General features: G+C 47.5%; 1 protein-coding gene across 1 annotated transcript in view; it reads right to left on the bottom strand.

The window, feature by feature from the left end:
• Window positions 1–4,142: 4,142 nt before the first annotated feature.
• Window positions 4,143–17,199, bottom strand: part of SLX4 (SLX4 structure-specific endonuclease subunit) — a 30,035-nt gene continuing 16,978 nt past the window's right edge. Inside the window, exons 10-15 of the mRNA XM_006130606.4 lie at window positions 14,914–15,060; window positions 12,685–12,854; window positions 8,571–11,068; window positions 7,144–7,246; window positions 6,368–6,868; window positions 4,143–5,736 (exon numbers count right to left, since the gene is read on the bottom strand). Of these exons, the coding sequence (XP_006130668.2) occupies window positions 5,403–5,736; window positions 6,368–6,868; window positions 7,144–7,246; window positions 8,571–11,068; window positions 12,685–12,854; window positions 14,914–15,060 (3,753 nt within the window). The 3' untranslated portion in view covers window positions 4,143–5,402. The remainder of the gene's footprint in view (window positions 5,737–6,367; window positions 6,869–7,143; window positions 7,247–8,570; window positions 11,069–12,684; window positions 12,855–14,913; window positions 15,061–17,199) is intronic.

The raw sequence follows: 17,199 nt of genomic DNA, 5'->3' as shown, positions 1-17,199 counted from the left end.
GGATAAAATTAGAAAAATGCTTAAAAATAAACAACTTCAGTAAAAAAATATTTAAAAAAATCGAATTCTGCCAAGCCTGCCTATCAGAGGGGGAAATTGAGACTGATACACACCTGTACACCAGGATCAGAATGTCTGCACTGCTGCGTCTCTTCGGTTGATTATTGTATTTGGTCCCACTGAAAGCTGGTCTCTAGTGAAATAAAGTTGTGCCAGGCGTCAGTAGCTGAAGGCAGGCCCGGCCTTTGGGCAAGGTGAGTGAGGCGGTTGCTTTGGTCCCCATGCATTCAGGGCCCCGCGCTGCCCTGCTCCAGGACGCTCACTCGCTGCCCTGACTGGGAGCTGCGCAGCTCAGCCAAACACAGCGTGCTGCCTTGGGCCCGGTGAACTCTTTGGCCCGGCCTGGCCGAGGGTTCTTATTTCTTTTTTATTGCACATGAGATACATCCAATAATACACAGACAAACATGTATCAAAAATAAAAAACCCGACATTCCAAGGCTACAGAAATACAAATATTGCTTTTGAGGAAGTTGGTGGGGTATCCTTAGGGTTTATGGAGCTCCACAGTACTATTACATCGGTGCCCCTATGTCCTATGGCAGCCTGGGGGGGGATGTTAATTTTTTAGAGATGTGATTTTATGATCTTCAGCAACACACAAATGACACATTTTAAGACAATTTTCAAACTAAGGTCCTGCTGACTAGCACAATAAATTCAGAAACGGGCAGGACATTCCTGAGGGTTCCAAATGCATTCAGTGGCTTCCTTAGCTCGTGAATGGCTCTTTTACAGGTTCAAAGTTTGCTGATATCTCTGACAGGCTTTTTCCCTTTTACGTTAATCCTCTCCACAGGAAGCAGAGCCAAATAACAGGGATAGGAAGAGGTGCGTGGGTGGACATTAAGACCCAGCAGTGCCCCAAATTTTCAGGTGCCTTACGCAGCTGCGTATTTTGCATATGGGTAAGGACAGCCCTGGAGATTGGCTTCTTTTTTTAACCATTGTGCCCATGTGACAAAGTGAGGCCTTTGTCACAAATAAAAGGAAGTTCTTCACACAGCACATAGTCAACCTCTCAAATTCCTTGCCGGAGGAGGTTGTGAAGGCTAGGACTATAACAGGGTTTAAAAAAGAACTAGATACATTCATGGAGGTTAAGTCCATTAATGGTGATTAGCCAGGATGAGGAAGGAACGGTGTCCCCAGCCTCTGTCTTTCAGAGGGTGGAGATGGATGGCAGGAGAGAGATCACTTAATCATTATCTGTTCGGTTCACTCCCTCTGGGGCACCTGGCATTGGCCACTATTGGCAGACAGGATACTGGGCTGGATGGACCTTTGGTCTGACCCAGTATGGCCGTTCTTATGATATTCATAAATCCCAAGGCTCGAAACAGTCAACACCTCTCTGAAGATTAAATAGACATTTCTCTAGAATCCCAGTCTTCCCTGTTGCAGACTTAGCAAAGACCTGGCAGTTGCGCCCAGCTTGGCAACTTGATAGAAGTTCAAAGAGTAGAAGTGCACAGATCCCAGCACACAATGTCCTACCCCAGTGCAAGCAGTCCAAACACACCACTGCATCTTGGGACCTGTAGCCTCTGAGGTCCTTACATGAGGAATGCAGGATATTTGCAGGATCCATCCCAGAGCTACAGAATAAAAGACAGCTTGTAGGCTGTATGCACACAGTATGCCTTCCTTTGCGTTCCACACAACACAGCTGTTACCAATATGTTACCTTTCCAATTCAGTAACATTCCACATTTCTATAGTGCCTTCTTCCAGCTGAGTCACTCAAAGCCTTTTCAGAAAGTGGGTAGCTCTCCTTCTGCGCTTTCACAGGCAAATCACAGAGAAATTAAGGCTCCGACGCTCAAACCAGCCATTCATTTGAATTCATATAGAAATAGAGAATTTTAAAAATGCTTAACATAATTTTGCACAACTGTGAAATTTTAAATGGATAAAATAGAAAATAGCTTAAAAATAAACATGTTCAGCAAAAATTTATTTTAAAAAGTTGAGTTCTGCCAAGCTTGCCTATCAGATGGGGAAATTCAGACGGCTACACACCTGGATCTGCACAGCAGAAACAGAAGGCTCACAGTGCTGAGGCACTTGGGTAGATAATGGTATTTGATCCTCACTGAAAGCTGTTCTCTAGTGAACTAAAATTGGGCCAGGCTTCCACAGCATTTGAACAAGAGGCACCCTGGAAAGGACAGAGGGTTTTTATGTGACATGACTATAGCTGTAGATGGTCTGTTTTTCAAATGGCGATAGCTGCATAATGATTTAATGTAACAAGTAGGTATTAGGGTTAATTCTCACCTGTTCACATGACTGAAACCTGTCAATAAATCGCTGGCTTTATCTGGAGTTTTACTGCAGCAGAATCTCACTAATCCACACTCAGAAGTAGAGGGCTCATTGTAGATCAGTTCGCAGCTTGAGAAGCAGCATAGTAAAAAACTGTGTAATTTACAGACACATTTTCTTTAAAAAAATATTCAGAGCAATTTTCAGACCTCACTTCCAAGTTATTAGCTAGTGCTGAGCACTGTGGGAAGACGGCAAGCACTTCGTGTTCACAGTATAGTGTGCAGGTGAACGTTTCTGCGTAAGCCAATCCCTGTTCACAGAGATGGTTTACACGGGGAGGTCACTAGAGCAGCCTTCAAAGTTGCTGTACTAATGTGACAGCTGGGAGGACAATTCTTGTGGTTGTTTATTCCTGGAACATTTAAAAAGACTGTTATGCTTTCCAGGGATGATACACTAGTCTGATACCCTGTCATCATGGATGGAGGCCTCCCACCCATCCCCACAAACCCTATAGGGAGAGACAGACAGGCATCAGACAGGTGAAGCCGCCTTTCCCTTCCTGTCAGCAGAGCTGTGCAGTTAGCAGAGAAGTAGGGGAGGAGTGTTACACCAAGGCTACGTCTACACTGGCACCCTTTTCCGGAAATGCTTAAAACGGAAGTTTTCCGTTACAAGTATTTCCGGAAAAAGCGCGTCTACATTGGCAGGATGCTTTTCCGGAAAAGCACTTTTTCCGGAAAAGTGTCCGTGGCCAACCTAGACGTGCTTTTCCGGAAAAAAGCCCCGATCGTCATTTTTGCGACCGGGGCTTTTTTGCGGAAAACACTACTGTGCTGTCTACACTGGCCCTTTTCCGGAACAGTTTTCTGGAAAAAGACTTTTGAACTGAACGGGAGCAGCATAGTTTTTCCGGAAAAACACTGACAATTTTACAGTAGATCGTCATTGCTTTTCTGGAAAAGCAAGCGGCCAGTGTAGACAGCTGGCAAGTTATTCCGGAAAAGCGGCTGCTTTTCTGGAATAAGTGGCCCAGTGTAGACACAGCCCAAGAGTCTCAAGCCCTGTCCCAGGAGCTGGCCAAACCAAAGGGGGAGGGAGGGGGGAGACAAAGGTAATATATCAGCTGATGCAGGGACTAGGTTAATGATGTGCACATCTGCAATGGTAATTTCTAAGTCACACTGCAGCTGGATGTGTCCTCCTCACCTCCCATCTCAGCTCATCTGGTGCAGGGCTTTGACAGGGTGAAGGAGGAAAGAGAGTACAGGAAAGTGGGGAAGGAGGAGGGAGGCTGACTGAGGAGGAAGGGCAAGGGACTTGCTGCATAGTCGCCGTGACTCACATGAATGCATGAGGTTCATAAACATGCAATAACTGGACTCTCCACCTCCAGTTCCACCTCCTACCAGCCCACTCCAGAGCCTCGCAGATTGGATTCCTCCCACAGTTCTTCCTAGCTGTGCCCCTGGTCCTGGTAGATGGGAATTCTTTCCCCCAGTCCTGCCCTGGGTTCCAGGGATCAGATGGATTTGCTTGCCTTCCTCAGTCCTGTCCACAGAACAGACCATTCATCAATGGTCTAATCCACCATTGCAAGATTCCTCTTTGAGACTCTCCAGCCTCCTGCTCCCCACAGTGACCTGCCTCCTCTTCCTCCAGCTCCTTGCCTGGGTCTTTAGCCAGCATGAGAGGCACACTGGCTTTCTAGGATGCCCCTGCAGCTTCAAGGATGGGCCCAACCTTTTAAACACTACATCGCCTACCAGCCTTTTTCTTGGTGCTACCTGTTAACCAAGTTCACAGCTGAGGAGTCTTACAATTTTTTATTGCGCATAATGTACATCCAATAAAACCCTGACTACAGTGTATCAAAAATAAAACACAGACATTCCAAATGCTACAGAAATACAAACACTGGTGTTGAAGAGGCTGGCTTCTTTTTTTTACATTGTGCCCATGTTACAAAGTGAGACCTTCACAGACGCTGGAAAGACACAGCACATCTCTGAAGATTAAATAAATAGAAGTCATTTAGTTAGGATCCAAGTCTTTCCAGGTGCAGGCTTTGCAAAGGGCTTGGCGGCAGTCCAGCGCGGAAACTAGAGTAAGTCACAAGGCGTGATGAGGAATGAGTAGGAGGCACTGAAGGTGTCCAGTGGTCACTGCAATATAACATGGTATCTACTTAAAAAAGGAGGCGTGGGGACACAAGTTGCCCAGGCTACCTGGCAACATGACAGGAGTTCTAGTACCACTTGTATTCTCAGAAAATGGAGCAGACAGTATCTCTAACAAAGAGGTCTATGTGGCAGAGACTACAGATCCCAGCATGCAGTGCTCTATCTCAGCCAAACACATCATTTGCATCTCAGGACCTGTAGCCTCCCGAGTATTACCACGGTAATACTCCTTACCACGGTATTAACTATAAGGACTCTTGCGACACATCACACATCTAAAGAGTTAAGAGGGCTTGTGGACTGTACGCAAACAGTATCTCTTTGCATTCTCCACATCACAGCTGTTACCAATACGTTACCTTCCCAATTCAGTGACATTCCACACTTCTATAGCGCCTTCTTCCAGCTGAGCCGCTCAAAGCCCTTTTGACAGGTGGGCAGCTTTTGTTCCCCTCCTTTACAGGCCAAGCACAGAAAAAGAAGTAGGAAAACAGGCAGAGGGAGCACATCAACTGCATTCTGACGCTCTGGTAGTGCTAGTAGTGGCCTTGGTGTTCCAGAGATCCTGCAGACACTCTTTCGGCAGGGAGTGGGGGGATGGTGCTGAAAGCATGCAGGGTCTCTGCTCCTTTAAAGCAGAGTGATGGGGAACAGATGTTCCAAGCCATCTGTGCAACTGACCACAAGGGGCAGCAATGTCCTAAGTTACTGAATCGCCAGCAGCATAAGCATGCGTGTGCAAATTCTACCACGGCAGGAAGAATGGTTGGTAACAAAACAGAAGAGGTAAAGAAGCTCTAACATTGGGAATAATGGGAAGAGTTTCCAAGTCAGAAGTGGGGATGTGCAAATGCACCAAGGCGGCAGGCGAAAGAGAGGAGGCTCCAGTCAGAATCGCTTGCATCTCTTTTTCTTGCCCCCCTGTTGCTGCTGCTTCTCTTTCCGTGCCCCGGCCGTGGTAAAGGTGATGCAGTGAGCGTCCAAGAAGTCCAGCAGTTTTCCCAGGGAAATCTTAATGCCATTCTGCTTCAGCTCTGCCTGCAGCCCTGTCAGTTCAAAGGGCTGGTAAAAAAGGATCTTCTGGTACAGGGCTGGGTTGGAATGGATGTAACGTCTCACTGCCTCCAGCGTATCTGCCTCTCGGGCTGCAGCCTGAGAGGCGGGGATCCCCTCGTCCTCTTCAGATGTAAGGGCATTGGTCTCAAACTCATTGGAAGAAGAGCTGGAAGTGAGAGGGAGAAGAGATCTATGAAACACACGTGGTGGAGTTACCGGCTTAACACCCTTGCATGACTTTCTCTAGTGCTATGAATTCTCTGACTTTTTAGGTTACATGAAAACAAGTCTGACAGGTCAGACTTAGCGTGGGCAAGTGTGCGGCCAACTTCCCTTCTCAGTTCCACCAATGACCCTCCCACTGTACCGGTAGCATCTCCTGCTCTTCCACTCTTGGCCCTCTCGCAGATGGCTGTGCTGGCGGTCCACTGCCTGCTCCTGTCCTATGGGACTCCATATGCACAGCTGGGTTGTTTCACCTCCACTGGGACCAGCCACGGTCCCTGCTATTCTACTCAGCTTTGCCAGTGCTTCTCATTTTGACATCCAGAGCCCTAGCCATCCCAGGCCTGGACCTTTACCAGCCACAGAGTATCAGACCCGGCAAACTACAGTTTTGTGATCTGACAAGAGGTCACTAGGACTTCAACTTAACCCCCCTGGAAAAAGATACGTGAGTGAAACTGCCCAGGACAAATGGCAGGCCCTTCTCTACTCTGAAGAGGAGCTGAGGTGTCTCTCCCCTTTGCCAGACCCACGCCAGTAATGAGATTTTCCCTGCCGTTTCAGTCCCTGACCTCTGTGATCCAAAGGAGTTGTCACTTCCAGCCACAGAAGAAGCTGCAGACTCCTGAGATGCTGAGAGCATCTGCCCATCAGCACCTCCCACCAGAGACTCTTTCACTGGAGATGTAGCTGGAGACAAAGTAGCTCCCTTTAGCCCTCTGGCTCCTCCTGGGTGGCCTTTAGTTTCATCTCTTTTCTTAGTCCTCAGGTAACCTGCTGTAGGGGGGCCCTCTGAGCTGTCAGCATCACCACTGCCCAGAACTGGCAAGAAAGGGACCGAACCCCCCTGCTTCTGCTTGCACCCTACACGGGGGGCTTTGGAACTCTCTTCACTCCGTTCAATCAAGTCTGCCTGGGGCTGGCTGGGGAGCTTGGCAGAGGCTTTCCGTCGGGGTGGCTGGGAGGATGGGATCTCATCCTCCGAGTCAGAGGACACGATCTGATGAGTGTACTGGAATATCTCCTTCAGCTTTAACACCATCTGTCGTTTTGGGAGAGGACGGACTCCAAATCTACAACACAGAGGTGAAGCATTAGTTAAGCAACCTGGTAAGTTTAGGCTGACGCCGTGACGACCCATCTTAGTGGCGCTGCAGCAAGGGTGGAGGAACTGAAGGGTCCAGTCCCACATCAAGTCTGCAATCCAGCCATCACTACTAACTGGGTCTCAAGCAATGTTTACTGGAGCTTCACGAGATTTTCTCTTTCTCAAGCTACTTCCCTGCAGGTTTCTGCACATTAAGAAACTGGCCTTTGTCTTCAAGGTGCTCACGGAGTCATCACTAACCTGTTCAGTTGCTTCTTCAGCTCTGGGGTCTCCATGATGGAATAAGCTGGGATGGGTGTTATGGGAACTCTAGGGGGGTGGTTTCTCTTGTGATAAGGAGCCTCTGTAGGAAAATGAAATTATTACAATGAAATGAGAATAAACATATCGACATGGAGGGTCCTGGGATTGGCTGATGATTTCTAGTCTTTGTGAGAGATATTGCAAAGACAAATCATAGTAATAGCCATTTTTCTCCAAAGGATCCCAACAGCTTTTTACCAACTACCTCTTCTTCATTTTAGACAGAGCTGTGAAAACTTTGGGGTGTTTGGGTGGACCCATGTTGTGAGGAGAGGCAGCTTTTGCAAGGCTGCGTTACTGAACTTTGTAAAGTTGGCATAAACCATGTCTGTAGCATAAGGGAGGGACGGGAGAAATTCAGAGGAATGGGTCTGCTGTTGCAGAAGCAAATTAACAGGTTTTAAGTCTTGGGAGAGTCAAGTTAGAACACTCAGCTGGGAGCTAAAGCAAAATGAGTTTGATGGCCACTTCCTAATCCCTTACTGTGAAACAATCACCCAACACGCTGAGATTCTGGATAGGAGGAGATACCTCAGTCTACAGAGATGTAAAAATTGTAATCAGATAAGCTCTCGAGCACTGTGGAGAGGCAAGTGTTACGTCAATTTTATTGATGTTTAAGCTGAAGCACAGAGATGTTCAATTACTGCCCAAAGTCACACAGGGAATTGGTATTCGAGATGGGAAAAGACGCGGTTCCCAACCTAGACCACATTATTTTCCTATTTGTAGGTCAAGATCTGGGTGTATTTCAAGGGCTTTTGGGGAGGGGCCCAGAACTGGATGGCGGGTCAGGATTGAGGGGCACTGTCTGAGCTTTAAAGGAAAGCTTGCGTGAGGCCAATCTACAGTCTGCCTAGCACTTGCCAGTGCTGTAAGTCTCCCCATTTCTTGGATGCCACATTCACATAAGTAAACAAGGACAAATGCAATTGTTCTATTGAGGAAGTAGCTGATCTGAAGGCCTCACATGATATTAACAGTTCTGGGGTCTCCCACACAAATGTTTGAATTGTAAAGATCACATTCATAGCAAACCTTACCCTCAACAGCCAAGTATCCAGTAGGATTCAGATAAAAAGCACACCTGTGTTTTGATCTTGATACTGGTCACCGTAGAAACTTCCCTGGGAAATGGGACTGATGAAACAATGTGAATGAAACACAAAACCGCTGTGTTCCAACTACGCTGACTGTCAAGCAGAATCCTCAACCTAGCAACACTGTGAAACTGGCCCCTGGCTTTGAAAATTATGTGACACCAGCCAGTGAACAACCTACACACAAGGTGACCTGCAGACAGAGTGAACAGTTCAAATGAAAACAGCCCACTCCACAGCAACGATTCTGGTCTTCAGACTTACCGGGAGTCTTTAGGGGCTGGATACTCTGGGCAGCTGCTGCAACAGACACTCTCTGTGTGAGAGGAAGAACCTCTGGGAGTTCATCTTTGTCCCAGTCCTCCCAGACTTTTGAGTTTAGAAAACTTGGCCTACTGACCACTGAAGGATGTGCCTCAACCGGAGTCTCTTCATGACCGAACAAAGTCTTTCTATGGTCAATAGCATTTCCTCGAAGAGGAGTGCTACCTGTCATTTCCAGGGCTCTGGTGGGGCTCTTCCACTGAAGCTGCTGAGAGTCACGTTTTCCACGGATGGGACTGCTGGTATTTGCATAATCCAGTCTCTCAAGCACCTCACCGTTATCTTTGAGTGGCGACAGATGCTTGACACTCCAGCATTCATCATCAACTGGGAGTGGGGGTTCATCACCCAGCAGGAAGCTGCCACTCGAATGAAGCGGAACCACTTCCTTCTCTTCCTCACTGTCCTCTACCTCAACCACACTGACGTCGGTTTTACTCTCCAGTGGCAGCTCGCGGAATGGAAGACCTCGCTTGGGCGAAGACAGGCTTTCTGAAGACTTCTCTTTCACACGGACACAGGCAGGTGAGAGTGGAGCTGGAGACACAGGAGAAACTTGCACAGAAGCCTTCCAAGAACGACCTAACGGGCTGTCAGGAGAGGATTTTTTGCTGCCTGAAGAGTTCTCTGGATGCAAATGTTTTTGTGATGATGTTGCCAGTAACAGATCTGAAGTGATCTCTGGAATCTTCATAGGTTCCCCAGCTTGTTTATTGTCACTATTATTTACCAAAAAAGCTTTAGTCCTGTGCTGAGACCCTTGACTCCTCAAACAACAAAAACTTGTTGTCTGGGTCTGAGTTGAGCAGTTCCTGCTTCTAGTAAGAAGAGGTGTGTCTGGCACCAACCATGAGGTGTCCACACTAGAACTCTCTTCATGGCTCAGATTCAGTCTGCTATCAATACAGGTCCTTCCCTGGTTATTAAGAGGCCCCTCTCCTGAAAGCTTTGCAGCATTCTCAGTGGGCACCTCATCTTGACTTCCTAGTGACATTTGAAACGGGCTCCGGCATATTTCAATGTCAGCAACTGAGAAGGGTCCTGATTTTGGTACCTCATGCTCCACATTCTTACAATTAACATCTAATTGCCTGGAGATTTCCATTTCCCTCTGGGAAAAGTCAGAACCTGCTTTCTCCTGCATTTGTTTTAACTCCATTTCTTCATCAGAATCCAGCAACAGAATAACATCAGCCTCTTGGTTCACATGAGAAGCAGCATTTTGAGAGGTCAGGCCCAATGATGAGCATGTTGGGACAGGTTTTTGCTTCTTAAAATCAACGTGGGGAGACTTTGCTGGAGAAAGCACGTTCCTGATCTTCTCCAGTCCTGAAGAATCAGCCTGTTCGTTGGCTTTTTGGCAGGATTCACAATCAGACTGAAAAAGTCTTTTATTTTTATTTTGCTTTGATGCAGCTACAGGAGACATTTCTGTGGATACTCTGGAAAATGTCCTATTTGATTCTGGAGACACAGGTGATGAACCAACAGCTGGCAGAACCAGTGTGCAAGGATTCATAAGAGGACTGCTACACAACTCACTCCTAACTGACAGGATGTCTTTCTGTGACTGACGGTGAACAGGTGAATTATTTTCCTCAATATGTGTTAAAATCGTAATCTCTCCTGACTCTCTGTGGTCTTTATTTAGTGGCGCAGGGTCATTATGTTCCTGTTGGATTGTGGAAAACTCATTTTTATTGAGGTCAACACCATTTTGTCGACAGCTAAGGAACAGTTTTTCCCAGACACCATCCTCTTCTTTACCTTGTGAAACCTGAGATGATCTAGAAACAGTCACAACTTTGGACATTCTCTTAGAGGCTTCTCTTTCATCAGAGGCTGCACCAGGGGAAGCCACATCATCACTAGACTCACCAGGCTTATCCAACAAATGCACAGAAGTGATTTGTGTAACACTCGTAGTCCCACTCCTATTTAAACCTGGGATTTTTTTTTTCTGCCCAGGTGATTCACAGCTGGATCTTCCCAAGTCAAAATTCTCATTCCATTCTTTAACTTTGCTCCTCATTGAAGGAGATTCAGACACCTTCACCTCTTCATTCTCAGTCTGTTGGTTCAGATTTTGGGCCTCCTCTGTTTCACTGTCAGTGCTGCTGCCTGAGCCTTCTTCCATCTCTGTTTCACCTTGAACAATCTTTCGCTGAGTGGCAACAAACTCATAAATTTCCTCCAGTTCCTGCTCAGCCACTTTCTCATTGTCGTCTTCCTGGTCTTTAGGTTTTAGCAAAGCTACATCTTCCTCATCTTCATCTACCCACATTGATCTCAAGAGCTCCTGGAAGTTCTCAGCTCTGTTCTCACAATTCTCTTCTTCCTCCACAGAGAAAAGATCATCTCCTGAGTCCACCCCAGCTTGCTCTTGCTTCTCCCCAGGGCTGTTCCCACAAACAGTGATCAGTTCACTCACCCCAAACCTGCAATGATACAATGGAAGGTTATGGTTTCTCTCCACCAGTTGGCTGGCCCAGTAGCACCCTCACACAGATGTCCTTACATCAATCACGTGCCTCATCTCCATTGGGTACGTTAGCTCAAATCTAAGCCTAACATTCAGAATCCCTCTTCCCAGCTGATACCTGAAAGCACCAGTCCCACTTCTATTTAAAAGACTAAAATTCCTAGCACCATTGACAAAACCAGGAGGCAAATCACAGCTCTCGAAAGGAGCAGGATGATCGTGTTTACAATTTTTCTGTCCCCATCATTGACACTTTTGCTAAGAAAGCTCTGGTGTCCAAGTAGCTTTTCCTTGAAACACAAGCTAGTAGGCTCAGTACAGATCGTCCCAGAGCAGAGAACATTTAATACCCTCAATGATCTAAATTTTCCACACTGCAAAAAGGGGCAGAAGGTTAGGTGCAAAGCACAGAACTTCAGTCAAACCAAAAGGCTTAGAAAATAGGGTTGACATGTACCATCGATCAGACTGACAACATCCACACAAACTCATCAGCCTGGCTCTTGCTACACTGTGACTCCAACCCATAGTCTGTTCTCTTTACACCTAACTATCCTGACACTCATTAGGCATAAGAACTACGACCCAGTTGGTGAATATGTCCTCTCTAATTAGATGCAGTTTCCTTAAAGTGAAACCATCAATTTGAAATCTATTCCGTTGAAAGCTCAAGTTTTACACTTTCCCCGAGTCCCTGTGTCCATTTTTGTGATTTTACAATTATATTTTTTCTTGTTTCTAAAAATCTGTTTCTGTCCCACTACTGTGATGACAAACGTCATGGGAAAATGACTGGTTGTTACTACAGAGAAAGCATAGAAAATATTGAATGCGTTTTTCTTTCACCTCCTTCAGTCTAAATCATTAACTGTTGCTTGTAAAACTAACAGGTCCACATTTTCAGAGAGAGATTTTTAAGTTGATGGAATCCCTTAAACCTGTCCATGTTTTTTAAGGTTTATATCTGAATTGCACTTAAGTGTCATGAAATGACAGTAAGACTAATACTTACTGCAAGTTAGTGTTACACACAATATTGATCTTCTCGCAGCAGGTGCTCTGGAGATTAACTAATTACAGTTAGAGAATGTCTGATGAAAGGCATGCTAATTATTATTATATCACCACCAGCAGGCAGCAGCAACAACAGAGACCATGGAATCAAATGCTGGATAGGAGGCTAGAGGAAGAATGGACTGGCTTGTTCACCCTCCCCCCACATACCTTACCCCCTGGCTATAATGGGCCTGTGCTGACAGGTGTAAGTTGGCAGAAACACCCAGTGAGAAGATGAGGGAAGTGACACTTTTGTGACCAGCGTTTCACTGAAAAAATACACCAAGAACTCAGAAGTTTGTTGCAGTGTGTCAGTCAAGGAATGAAAACGGCAGGCTAGATGGGAGCAGGCAAACTGCAAAACACTGAGCCCCACCAAATACATGAGCTGAAAAGACTTTACCTAAATCAGTGCAGCCTGGGGTAGTCACCACTACAGAAACCTGGCTGTAAATTCCTGGGCTAGGACCCCAAATAAATCCCACCACATAAGTGACTAGACAGCAGCATACACACCTGATAGCAAGAGCTCTCACATCAGAGAGTGCCTGGGATGAGACAGTGGTCTCAGCTGCATAGAGGTACTGCAGAAACGCCCGGGCTGCCTCAACTGTCACTTCACTCAGCAGCACTCGACGGGTCTTCCCATCCTCATCCTCTTCCACCAAGAACCCTTCACTGTGAACCTGAGGGGGAAAAGAAAGAAGCGAAGCCATGTCATCTGTCAGCAAGAGAGACGTGCAGGGGGATCAGCAGCAGAATGCCCACACCAGAACAGACCGTTCATCTGCCAAATCCTCTGTAGCCAGTCCCTGAGGCTTCGGCGTAAAGCTACAAGGTCAAATACACGATGTTTTTATGGGCGAGAGGGTACTTCCTGACCCCAGCAGCCTTCACCCTAAGTACAATGTCCGATCCCCTCGTGTAACTTTATCCAGCCCCTGTCTAAACCCAATAGCTGTACGCCCTTCTACAGCAGTGAGCTGCACTGGCTGACCCTATGTGCTTGGCTTGGTTCTAAATTTACCAGGCACGGATTGCCCTGAGTGGCCTCTTGCTTTCCTGTTATGGGACAACACAGAAAGCAGGGACTGATCGGCTCTTCCCATCTCTTTCGCAACCAGAATCAGACCCAGGTGAATCCACCTTGCTGGGATGCTTCAACCGCTGTGCACCGAGAGCAGCTACTGCAGCCTCTGGGGTTCTCTTTGAGGGTCCTGAATGTCACCCAAAGGCTACATCCAATACTCAGGGCAAGGGCTGTGACTCTTCGCTTGTGCTGAAATGTAGAAATACAGTGAAGTAGTAGTGAGAGGCAGCAGAGGCTAGCTGCTCGGGTACAAACCCATGGGGATGTTTGCTTAGAGGCTAGCCGTGCTGCCGCTCACCACTGCCTGTGCTGCACTGGCTACACGGCCATTCTTAGCGTGCTAGAGCCACAATAACTGGCCTGAGTTTGCCTACACAAGCAGGGAGTCAATCCCCCAATTCCAAGTGCAGCCATAGCCAAACAGAACACATAGGCTCCCCATTGCTTCTAATCCCTCTTTTGACTCCTGGTGGCTCTAGGTCTCTGAAAATGTGGAGTCCCCCGGCCAACAGAGAGACTAAATGGAAAACACCACCCTGCAGAAAAGGGAAAAGATCCGCACAGAAGGGATTACACATATCCCGGAGGGGTCAGACCCTACAACCTTTATGTACACAAGTAGTTCCTACACAGGCAAGTAGTTAATCAGGTAAAAAAGGGTTGCGGGGTTGAGCTCTGGGTCAGTAATATGGGGAGTGTAGCTAGTCTACATGGGGCTAAACCCTGACCTCAGCACTCCCAATTCCCTTTACAAAGGGGTAGCAGGGCGGACAGGTGCCTCTGAGTGAACAGCATTTAAGGCAACTCAAAATGTGTTGAGATGCTGGTGGCAGTGCTTTGTCTGCGACCAGGGTTCAGATCCTAGACTCGGTGCATTGGCAGGAGTCCTACCGAGGGTGGACTGTGGACTGCTTGGAGGGCCTTTCGCTGCACTTGTGAGAAGCTCTGCTCAGCACTACTAGCCGCATAGCCACTGTGGGAGGAGAGGCCGTGTACAGGGAAACGGTTTCTACTCTGGGGGGAGGTGTGGACAAAGGACATTTAAAAGTTCATATACCAGCATAGCCAGACTCTCCACAGCCTAGTCCCTGGATTTCACGCGTCTCTCAAGCTCAGCTCTAGGAGAAGAGCAAGACAGATGTACCGGACAGCACACACTAGCCTAGGCCTGTATGGGTGGATGGCTATGGAAATCCAGAAGGCAAATATCTAGTGAGCTAGATACTCTCCCATATAAACTGCTGGCAGACCCTAGGCCTACCATCTCCCTTACTCCTTCAAACGAACCGCCACTCCCTCTCTATGACAACACTGCAGGACTCTTGTGCCCTGGCTGCGGGGAGGGGCAGGGAGCTGCAAATCACAGCTGGGTCAGAGGTGCCCTCTGTGCCACGCGGTTGCCTCTGCTGCTGACTCTGGAGCGGTGCGGTAGGAGAGAGACAGGCGCCAATCTCATAATAGTGGGGAGCAGAGCCCCGTCTGGCAGCTGAGCCCAGAGATGGCAGCACTGCCAATTGGGTTGGCCATGCTTTGGGCAGGGGGCTGGACTTGATGACTTCCTGAGGTCTCTGCCAGCCCTGGGTTTCTACGATTCTAAGGAAGAGGACGCAACACAGCAAACAAGTACAAAAGCCAACACCCCCAGCCATACTTACAACTTCAGTCAGCCGTGGACACCGTGCATAAAGCACAAACATATGGGCATACAGGACTTCCCCACTGTCCACCTGGAACTGCACGTCACTTAGGTGGGGGTTGTTGACCATTCCGCTGAAATCCACAGCCAGCGACCTGAGTGAGGACTGGAACAAAGGAGGAAAGGAGAGAGAGTGAGAAATGCTGGTGAAGCTGCCACTCATTCCCCTGACAATGGAAGAGGGGATAAACATGCTGGGCCAAATTCTCTGCAGGCATAGCTGCAACACAGCTCCATGTACTCCAGCAGAGAATTTGACCCACAGGCTGTCTGCAGCATGGGTAAACTTAATAGCAGTCTTCACTGGGAAGTTCTCAGCATCTAAGCCAAACTTGGGAGGTGAGGCTGGAGCTGACTCCTGAGATTTTCTATCTGCAGTACCAGTCAGATCACACTGAAAGAATAGGAGCGAAGTCATGCCAACCAATGCAACAAGCCATCAGCACGGGGCCTTCCCAAGTGATATCAGTACACGAACCTAAAGCATCTCTCTGGTTACCACGTCTACCTAGAGTGATTTTAAAGGAATTCACAAGGGAAAGTGGAAGACTCAGGCACTGCGTCATGGGATGCAGAACTGTTTCTTCTGCAGTTCACTGTGGCCGGGCTCACACTGACAACAGCTCAGAGATGTCACCATCTAATTGGCTGTTCTGTGGAGTATGTTCTCCCTCAGTTTCCCCAGTGACAGGTACACAGGGTGGGATTTTCAAAAGTGTTTAAATGACCATGGAATTCAAAGGAAAAGAAAACAGTGCACGATCCATTAATTAGGAGCTTTGGAGCTGCCCCAGGTAGTTAGATCGTTAAGAGAACCAGGTCCATTCTAGTTGGCTATCCGGCCACAGCCTGTCCTGTGAAGTGAACATCCTTATCTTGCAAATTGTACACTGGAGGGGTATCCCCAAACCAGCTGGGAATCAGCTTGAAGAACTAATCACAGACCTGGTACATTTTTAAGCTACAGGAGCTTGAGAACTGCCAATGTTATTCCTACAGACACCTGCACGAGGTGCAGCTCCATCTGGAACCACACAGCTCTTTACTTCATTTTAGAAGGTTTCTGTATCAGCGCAGCCATCTGTGGAAACCAACATTAGATTCAACACAGTACGAGCTCATTGGTGGCCAATATTAATTAATACTGATCAGTGAACATCTGAACATGTGTTCCAGGGCTTGGTAGATGGCCTGGAGAAGGCTTCATGTGTCTGGGCAGCAAAACAGAGTTATACTCCAAGGGGAAGACAGGAAGCAGGGGCTGGAAACCAATCAGCTCTTTCATGCTGTTTTATTCTTGGCCAGTAAAATGGGCACAATGTTCCCTTATGATGCTACTGAACCAAATATACGGGTGCCACATTCCGGGCAGGGAGCCAAGATTGGCTTTCCTGCTGTGGCTAAAATCATGAAGGAGAAGGGAAATGAATTCAAACTAAGAACCTTCTCCTGGCTGACCAGCAGCCTGAGGAAAGTGTGCGGCTGGGTCTCAATCCTGTTCTCAGTGAACGGTTGCTCGTATCACAGAATGCACGCCCTGCTCCTGGCAGCCTCAGCAGTGAGGCTGTGTGCTACACGTGCCACAGAACTGAACTTCCCCACAAACCAGAAAGGGCTCTGGTGTGAGGCGCAGGGCCTGAATGGTGTCTTCGCTCTATCTCCGGTCACACAGAGAAATGAATCTTCAGATACGTTCTGGTAGCTCTGAAGGATCACAGTCTCAGACTGGAATTTCTGCAGCAAACCTCAGGCTGAGATCCTGGGTTCTCATATCCCCAGCAGACTGCAAGCCAGAGATGAATATTGACCCCTAAGAGACTGGATTCCTTTCAGACAAAAACAAAAGCCCAAGGATTCAAAATACATCAGGTCTGAAAATCCACAAGGCATCATGACATGTGTACCAGAGGAGAATAAATTTCTGCCACATAAAATGGATGATCTTGGTAAGAACTAGACATCGCTGCAAAATCATATGTGTACTGCAAGTATGGGGACTTGATTATGATTCTACAGGGCAAGGTCCCTGCATCTGGGGTTAAATGTGATCAATGAAGTATCCCATGCTTGATAGGCTACCCTTTAGAGATTGCACTCCACATGGCTTTGCACTGCTCACCACGTGGGAGTCCCGAATCTGGCAGGCTGCAGCCCCCAACACCCAGCTATCTTCTTTGAAACCTATGGACTGAGGAAACCATGGAAAGATTTTCTTGGCAAGTAATACTAGTGCTCTTACGGAGTG

The sequence above is a fragment of the Pelodiscus sinensis genome, chromosome 16 (assembly GCF_049634645.1).
Source record: "Pelodiscus sinensis isolate JC-2024 chromosome 16, ASM4963464v1, whole genome shotgun sequence".
Classification (NCBI taxonomy): Eukaryota; Metazoa; Chordata; order Testudines; family Trionychidae; genus Pelodiscus; species Pelodiscus sinensis.
The sequence above is the reverse complement of the archived record's forward strand: the minus strand, read 5'-3'. Positions and strand labels throughout refer to the sequence as shown.